The sequence below is a fragment of the Sebastes umbrosus genome, chromosome 21 (assembly GCF_015220745.1).
Source record: "Sebastes umbrosus isolate fSebUmb1 chromosome 21, fSebUmb1.pri, whole genome shotgun sequence".
Classification (NCBI taxonomy): domain Eukaryota; kingdom Metazoa; phylum Chordata; class Actinopteri; order Perciformes; family Sebastidae; genus Sebastes; species Sebastes umbrosus.
Window position 1 is genome coordinate 12,992,478 of NC_051289.1, and position 9,636 is coordinate 13,002,113.

General features: G+C 41.0%; 1 protein-coding gene across 1 annotated transcript; it reads left to right on the forward strand.

The window, feature by feature from the left end:
• Positions 1-1,716: 1,716 nt before the first annotated feature.
• pi15a (peptidase inhibitor 15a) lies at positions 1,717-8,515 on the forward strand. Its single transcript, XM_037756253.1, has 6 exons — positions 1,717-2,038; positions 2,176-2,504; positions 3,399-3,517; positions 4,981-5,113; positions 5,216-5,331; positions 6,873-8,515. The coding sequence occupies exons 2-6, from the start codon at positions 2,232-2,234 to the stop codon at positions 7,006-7,008; spliced, it is 777 nt and encodes a 258-aa protein (XP_037612181.1). The 5' UTR covers positions 1,717-2,038; positions 2,176-2,231; the 3' UTR covers positions 7,009-8,515.
• Positions 8,516-9,636: the final 1,121 nt, after the last annotated feature.

Consider the following 9,636-nt stretch of genomic DNA (forward strand, 5'->3'; position numbering starts at 1 on the left):
ATACTGTGCAGATGTGATGAGTGCATAGTCATAACAAGAAAAAAGAAAATCACATCAAAATATATTTCAGGGATTAAATACATGTAGTGATATTTTCAAGCTTTTTTAGTGATAAAAGCTTTAAAATATAATGAAAAGCAGTTTTTTTCCCAAAATGTATGCCCAATAGTTGTTACGCTCAACTCTTATCTTTCACTACAAGTATTCAGAGTTCACTCAGGGATAGCTGAGAGTCTATCACATCTCCAATACCATTAAATATTTTAAGTTTTATGCTGTTAAAATTCAAGACATTCTGCCAAGTGTCCAAAGCCCTGGATCAGGTCAATAGGAAGTACATATACGCAACTAATCTGTCATGATTTATCAAACAACTTTCCATCCCAGTGAAACCTTCCAGTCTGTTGAAGAAGCGGTGGAGAGTGGGAGCTGAAAAATGTATGGATGGAGTGAAACGGAGGAGAAAATCTTTGCACTCTTGAGTGATATATCTCTTCCAACCAGTTCCAGCACCTGAAAAGTCCATCACTTCCAAGAAGGTTTTTTGGGAAAGCACCAGTCGTAGACAACAAGAGGGGAGCAGGAGGGAAAGAGAGGGAGAGAGAAGAAAAAAAAAGGGGGAGGAAAATTGTTCCTGCGTCACGTTTCTTTAATTTGTTCACCAGCTGCCAATGAAAATGATGACCTGCAGAGGGTTTTTTTCTTCTCCCCTTCTTCTTGGTTCTGCATCTGCCCTGGCAAACCGCACAGCTGGAGCCACACACTGAACAAGTGTAATCTTTATAGTTGTACTGAATACGACAAAGAAGACTGATAGGACACATGGATAGTGACACATAAAACTGCTGGCTTCCTCCCACCCATGAGTTTATGTGGATGTCCTGTGCGGGTAACCAGTGGAGCTGGTGGGAAGTGCAAATTTCATCACCTGCACATGGAGCTGATGTGACAAACACCTTCAGTCAAGTCAATCCAATAAATATTGTGACATTGAGGGTTCATATTTAAAGATAACATTTCAAATATTGACATAAATCACATCCATATTAGCAGAATACTTCACACCAACAACATACATGATAGATTCACTTTTTTAGGACCCAGAAAAAGTCATTAAATGTCACTTAAAGGTCCCATATTATAAAAAAGTGAGATTTTCATGTTTTTTTTATTATAAAGCAGGCTTAAATCCTATATAAATACTGTGAAAGTATCAAAACGCTCAATCCACAGGGAAATACACACAGCCCGTATTCAGAAACTCTGCATTTGAAACAAGCCGTCAGAATTTCTGTCCATTCGTGATGTCACAAATATACAATATTTAGACCCTTGACACAGATTGAAATGTAAACATTCTAAATATGTCCCAGTTTATTTCCTGGTTGCAGTGCAATGTGAATGTCCTCAGCTGACAGGAAGTACACATGGACCCAAGCTGTTTCCTAGCAACGCAATTCTGTTGCAATTCCATTAAAAAATGCGCTAAAACGGAGCGTTTCAGACGGAGGGTAAATATAGGCATATTCAGGCTGACAGTATGAGGAAAATAAAGTTGTTTTTTTTAACATTACAGCATGTAAACATGTTTTTAGTAGATACACAAAATACAAGTATGAACCTGAAAATGAGCATAATATGGGACCTTTAATATGCTCTATCCACCTTGGTTGTACTCCATTAATCAAATGTTATCCTTCCACATCCTGCAGCATGCATGTGCAAACCTGACGCAGATGTCCTGGTGAAATTGAGCAACAGTTTGCCAGGAATGGGTCAGGGAAAACGCAAACATATGCTGTGTTTCAGGTGACAAAGAGGGGCTGTGCGTCTATCTTCAGAGGCAGGCGCACTTCCATCATCGTCCACTGCTGCAATAGCCTATATAAACCCCCAAAAGACAGATTCTCCTGAAGCACTCACAAAGTTTGCAAAGCTCAAAAAAGCTCCCTCCCTCTCTCTCTCTCTCTCTCCTCAATCCATTACTGAGGCTTTGGAGGTGACACAGCCTTGGCAACGCAGGCACAAGGAAGAAAAGGTAGGTAACCAAAAAGATTGTGTGGAGGAATGTACACTGGTATTTCTGCTGTGTATTGGTTTGAAGCTTGGTTTAATAATGCATCTTATTTGTGCGCACCAGGGGCAACACTTTTAAGTTCTTGTTCCTCTTTTCAGATCTCTCCAAGACGTACTGGGTATTCTATCTGCAGTTTTCCTAAAAAAAAACAATCATGAAACCTCAGTTATTTCTCATAGACTTCATACTTCTGTGCATATCTTGCGGAGGAGCAAGTGCACTGGCAACGACTATCTGCGCGTCCTCTCCAGCCGCCAATTTCACCAGTCTTGGCGCATCAGCGCAAAGCTCCGGAACAGATACCACGACTCTATCTAAAAGCAGGAGGAAGCGTTACATCAGTCAGAACGACATGCTGGCCATCCTTGACTACCACAACAAAGTAAGAGGGAAGGTGTTCCCTCCAGCATCCAACATGGAATACATGGTAAGTAAAGCTTTTCATTCATTTTTATTTATCAGTGTGCCTGTATTTCAACTCAATGCATGATATTCCTGCAGCCAAGTACTGTATTTCCTTATGTTTTATTATGATATGCATGTGCTAGTGACCAAAGTGCATGCATTAGGTAAAATAATTTGTCATAGGAAATGTGATTTTAATAGCTGTGGTTTTGTAAGGAAGTTTCTTTGGCACCTTCAGCTGTTGAGCAGATTGCACTGCAGGAGACCACCAAAGTAGTCACTTCCAAAGGAAGTGGAAGGGTCATGTATGGTACCAGTAGCCTGCTGGCAGTGTAATATAGAGAGAGCAGTAGTGGCCACTTGATGGCAAAGTCCAAAATCTGACTTTTAATTTCATCATAGTTTCAGCTACAAAATAAAATGAAAGTATATGCTCATTTTACTTTGAAAGGTTGTTCCAGCAACTGTTTTGGCCGAACGTAGCAACTGAGCTGACATGTTTCCATTTTTTAAATTGGCAGCATCTCCATCCTTTATAGTTATAGCACATGCAATGAAAGCGACTCTTCCCTTGACTGTAGAATGAAGTAATAGGAGGAAGTCTCCTCGTTTCTCCACTCACAATCCATTCTCAATGAAACCATACACGAGTGGCTGTTGACAAGTTTGGGTATATTCTCAAACCGATGCTATCCAACTCCCCCGTCTATTCAAGAGATGAAAGAGTTACTGGGCAACTAACTTCTCTCCGCTTATGTAACTGATATGATGGATGACTTTTGCGTCCTGCCATGGCAACACCTGTAACAGTGCTATGAACTCTTATCTCACGTCTCACTGCTGAATGAAGATCTAGTGTTTGATGTTATGTAAGGGGTTTCCACGTTTCCCACCATGTCCATGCTGTGTGTTTTAGGTGTGGGACGACACCCTGGCTAAGACGGCTGAGGACTGGGCTCACGCCTGCATGTGGGAGCACGGGCCACCTCACCTCCTCAGGTTCCTGGGTCAAAACCTTTCCGTCAGGACAGGACGGTGAGTGACCTTTGACCTCCCACCCCCCTCCCCGACATCTGCTGCTCCTCTCAGGGAGGACTCTCTCTCTCTCACTCTCTCTCTCTCTCTCTCTCTCTCTCTCTCTCTCTCTCTCTCTCGGCAGTCATGGTCGTTGCCTTGCCGCCCCCTTCTTCTCTCTCCTAAAGGTTTTTACACTGTGACCCGGTGACTGCTTGAGGAATGCTCCTGTGACCCTTCAGATAAACAGAAGTTGTGTTTTCAGCCATGACCCCTGAGGACAAAGGCGCATCCCTTTAGTGGGTCTTGATTTTCCATTTGGAAACACAGGGCACCTTCACGTGTTCCTACACTTTGAGATTTTATTGAGGAACAACATGAGACTCAAGGGAATACAGCTTATTCCTTGTGACTCGCCCAGCGAGTTCTATAGTAAGGTTATGTCCTAAAAAAAACTACTAGATCGGAAATAGTAATACCATTGTGTTGACTTGCAGAAAATAATGTAGAATCGATACGTTTATGTAGTTTAACTTATAACTTTTCTGTTAATTGGAAGTCACTGAATGTCCCTCTCACGAAAATGGATTGCACTTTGTTCATTTTCTGTTGGGATATCTTAGAAATAAGCTGTTGTGAAAAAAATCACGAGAATTCAATCACTGTCAAGTATTCAAATTGTTGCCATTTGGCTGCAAACTCTGAAGCTCTGGCGCATCTTCAAATGATCCTTGTTGATATGACGAAATGTGGCCAATTTGTCAATCTTGAGGATTTGATACTACAGTGTATATTGTATTTCTGAACCTCCGGTCATTTCATTGTTATTGTGGTCGGAGTGGCTTAAAAAAATGTAGCAGATGTTCTCAACACCATAACAACAACCATTCGTGGTAACTCACAGGCCACAATGTGACAATGCATGTCCTGAAACACCGTAAATGACATTGAAATTGCTTGCTGTTAAAGGTACAGTGTTTAGGATTTGGCGGCATCTAGTGGTGCGGTTGCAGATCGCAACCACCTGAGTACCCCTCTGCTCACTCCTCACTTTCCAAGACTACGGTAATGTGAGCCGCTGAGTGCAAAACTGTGGTGACGCTGTTCGCCTCGCCCAGAGGCCACCTTTACCATAATTACACTACTTCAGGAGCAACGGAAGTCAGACGGTGGCTGGCGGTACCACAGTACCATGGTTTTGCACTCTGCAGCTCACGTTACCGCAGTTTCACAAGCGTGTTGGAGAACTACGGTGGCCTTCGAGGTAACGTAAAAACATGAAAGGCTCTCTCTAGAGCCAGTGTTTGGTATTTCCGTTCTGGGCTACTGTAGAAACATGGCGGAGCAACATGGCGGACTCTGTGAAGAGGACCCAAAAACTTTAAAATATATTGATTATTGACAAATCAGACATAATCATAAGGTCCGTCTAGTTGTGACATGTACATTGTAGTTCACTGAACATGTCTGTCTTCTGTTCACAGCTATCGATCCATCCTCCAGCTGGTGAAGCCGTGGTACGACGAGGTCAAAGATTACTCTTTCCCATACCCCCGTGACTGTAACCCTCGATGCCCTCTCAGATGCTATGGGCCCATGTGTACCCATTATACACAGGTACAAAGACAACACTCAGTATTGCAGGTAACACTCAGTATTACATGTAACACTGTCAAACTGGTGTAACAATAGCGTTATTTGTCTGTCTTTTTTCTGCAGATGGTGTGGGCAACGTCCAACAAAGTAGGCTGCGCTGTTCACACGTGCCATAATATGAACGTGTGGGGCTCAGTCTGGAAACGGGCGACGTATTTAGTTTGCAACTACTCACCCAAGTAAGTCTTGTGTAGTGTTAACTGCACATGCTGTAAGGAAGCCTGTTAATTCTAAAGAACCTGTTAACCTGATGACGACAGGGTGACGGCAGGCTTAATCCCGACACAGACGGCTCTGTTCTGCGGCGAGTTGTGAAATGCCACCCATGTCGCCGGGTGGTTCAGATAACCTCGATACAAGCCTGTGAACCGCATTACCAAAGCTTCGGAGAGCCACGAAACAGGAGAAAAAATTCTCTTAAAAATTCCAAGAATCAAAGCCTGAGTGGACTTGTGACTGACTTGTGACCTTGGTGCTTTAATCCCACTGGTTTGAGACATATGTAAGAGTAACAGGCTCAATGACCTATTTTAGTTTGCCAATTGAAAACATGACCTCCGTTTTTTCAGGCTGCAACAACACTAGCTGGCACTGACATCTTCAATCTGGCTGGTTTCAAGATGTAATTTAACTGGTTTCTATTTACACATCGTCCTACAAGGTGTCTTTTGCTCACAAAGTGCAGGTGTGATATTCTGCTCTTGACAAAACAATCTCATTATGACATTATTTTATATCATCTCAAAGGTCATTTGGTAGCCGTTCTGAAGCTTTCGATCGCATCACATGATCTTCATCAGCAGATAATGACAGTTTGTCATTGGATTCAAGATGTTTAAATGTATTTATTTTTTAAGTAAGGCCTTTTTGGAAAAACTGGGAAAAACTTTATCTTCAGATGAAGATCACGTGTTATGAGTGAAAACTCCAGAATAGCTACTAAATGGACATTAAGATGACATTAAGTTTTGTCAACTCCTGTTTCCAATGGAAAGAATGAACATCAATATTTTCCTCTTTGAAACTGACAATAAACAGTTCCCCTAATGTATTCTTGAGAATAATGGTACGTGTCCACAAGGGCGTTTTGGACGTGAGGGATCGCCTCGCTTTCCAGCATTGGACGCTTGATGGGCTGCCAGTAGGCGCTAGGCACCTAATTGGACGAACACTTTCACTTGTGGGCTGCTGCTCCCAGCTTTCAAACTGAAACCAACATGGTGGCTCGTTTGGAAATTTTGTTCTCTTATATTAAGAAAAACGTCCAACGCAATGGTGTTTTTGAAAATGTTTTTGAAATAAGCCATGCAGTTGCGGAATCCGTCTTCATTTTAGATCGACAATGGTTAGTTTCAAAGTTTTTCGGGAGTTTCCAGAGGCAGCGAGTTGCCCCTGATTTGCATAAAGTAACCTAGACCTCAACTTTATGCAAATGAGGAGTGGCCAACGTGACCTTCTCAACCTTTTCTCGAAATGCAACGCTACGCTACCAGAATGCATTACATAGACAATGAATGGGAAGCCTGGAATGGACGGATCCTTTGGACATGTACCATAACTATCTTGACAGTCCACATTCATTCATTCATCATCTTTTACTGCTGCATTTTAGGCATTTTTAGACAGGAAAGCTAAACTGATTCAAGTTCAAATTTTATTCTGAAAAGCTCTATGGTTGTCCCTAACTCCATTGACACTGTACATGTTTTCTGTCTCGTAGGGGTAACTGGATCGGAGAGGCTCCCTACAAAGTAGGCGTGCCATGCTCCGCCTGTCCTCCCAGCTACGGGGGCTCCTGCAGCAACAACATGTGCTTTCCCGCTCTCAAGACAAACTACCTGCACTGGTTCAAATAAACACTATTTCCTCTCGACATTATGCTGACAACCTACAGTACCACAGAGACATTATTTCAATCCCGTAAGGATTTGCACAAAAGTCGTGGACCACACTATTTTGTATATATGGGCTTATTTAAAGACACAAAACATACATTTGAAGGCAGCAGACAATTTTGATGACTTGTACATAAACTGTAAATGATTTTTTTTTACATGGCTATTTTAATTGATGAATTATAATTTATGTGTATAATGGGTCCTTGAACATACTGTATGTGGTGCTGCATATTTCATTGTGTTAGTTCACCATTGATAATGCGGTAATTAAGGACGTAACCAGATCATAGCTGCTCATACCTGCTCACTTTGGTGCTACAGGGCATCACACCTTCATGTTGTGTGCTCTGCCTTCACAGGAATGTTGTGATATGAAGATGGAAGCTTTTGACCTCAGAGGGTAAAACCTACACTGTCAGTGTCAACTTTGTAGCTCCTGTAGGTGCAACAAACTTCAAGTCTATTGCAATTTCCATTCGTGTCCTGCAACAAATTGGCAATAGTTTGTTGAGAAAAGTGCACTTACTGTAAACTGAAAATATATGACAAAAAGAATAATACATCAGTCAGATTAAGAGGTCTTTATTTGAATAGCATAGATGATGCCTCTGTTGTCAAAAGCCCTGTTTGTTTCAACATTTACACATTTTGCATTTGCAGTTTTAATCTGCACTGATTGGTTTCACAGGTTTCATTCATATTTCATTTGATATTTAAGCTAAAGAGAGCACATACAAGAAATCTGACCCACATATCTATTTTATAATCACATTTGTACACGGTATATTGGTATATTATATACCAATATATTGATATATTGGACAAATCCATTGTTTATATTTTGTTATGATCACTGATGTAGTTGGTTTTTTGGAGTTAGGCACTCAAGTGCACCTTAATTTTTTTCTATATTTCCAAAATACCAGGAAATTCGTATTTTTTTGTACATGTAGATAATCATTATACCTTGACTATCCTAAAACAAATATACTGTAAGTTATTCATTTTTATATGGGGAAAAATATTTAATTGATATGAATTTTTTTATTGTTTTGTAAAAGGGTTGTAAATATATCTGAACAATTAAAAAGTACTGAATATGGTTCATTTGCATGTCAACTTTTATAATGTTGAAGGAAATTTACTTGGTACATTCCTAAGAACTAAGCACTATAGCATAATATTGGCAAGCAAATGCCTCAACATGTTTAACTTTGACAAACATGTATCAGAATTTCTTTTTTCAAATCGGGACAGTTTCTGAGTGGCACATGGGTGTAATGTAGACATATACAAAAAAAAATGTTGCCATTGATGCAAACTTTATCGGGAAATAATGCATTACAAAATAGGAACATTTTCCGCACTGACTGTATTTAAATCAACATTAACAACAAGCTATTTATGCAATGAACTGCGCTTTTCCTGTTGTGTTTTGTATTTGTAATAAAATGGTCTATTTTGATTGTGTCCTTTTTTTAAATTGTGTACAAATCAACCCATGCCTCGCCTCTGGCCAAAACAGTATCATTGTCCATTGTCTGTGGCTGTGTTGTCTGAGCCCTTCCTCATGTCTGATATTGATTAGAGCTTCTGCCCACAGTGCCAATGCGGCTCTTTGATTCTTAGCCTTCACTGTGCCATTGCAAAGTCCCACATCCTGCATATCAAAGGCTGTGAGGGAGAAGAGAAAACATGCTTGGACTACATCTGAATCTTAATAAGAGGACGTTGACTTTGGCCCCGTCCGTCCATGTCTACACAAATGAACAGACAGCTGATAGCGTTTCAGGGGACCCTCTTGTTTGAGTTTGTCCAATGAAACCGTTGACCTCAGAGGGAGAGAGAGTGGAATGCTACAAGCAGAAATGTGTGCCACCACCATACATAGAGACTAAATCAAAATGTGGGCAAGGGAAGACTAAGAAACTGACATTTTTTTTGCTCTACAGCTTTACATTTTTGTACCGAGGATGATGGACAAGAGAGTTGGTAAGAGGTAGGGACAAACATAGCCATAAATGTTCTGATGTGTTGGGCAGATGCTGCAGTTATTTACTTTTTTCTCCAGCTGGGATTGCAGGATATGGTTCTTGGCCAGCCTGCATCGAAGTTATATGCATGAAATCAACAAAGCAAACAAGTTACCAAACCAACAATAAACATCTGTGTTAAAGTGCAAACTGCAGAAAACATCTTTCCAGGTTGAAACGTTGGCTGCACCGCAATGCACTTTGGCAGGTTTGAATACAATGCCTCCTGTTTTCATGCTAAATTTTGCATAGCGTGAGGTTTTCAAACCACTTCCTATTAAATAGCTTAATCTGCAGACCAGCACAATCCCTGGAATCAATCAGCAGAGAGTTTTCGAGGAACACATTAGTATGCATTTGGGAAAAATCCCTTCTGTCTGAGCAAATACCTGACCCGGAGCCAAACAGATGATTGGTGGATATTTAAAAGGCACATCAGCGGGATGAGGAGCAAGATGCTATGATGAGTTAGACAACCTGCTGCTGACATTTACCTGGCTTATCCATCAGCAGCAGGGGCAGAGCAAAAGTTAAGGAGATGCATTTGGGTTAT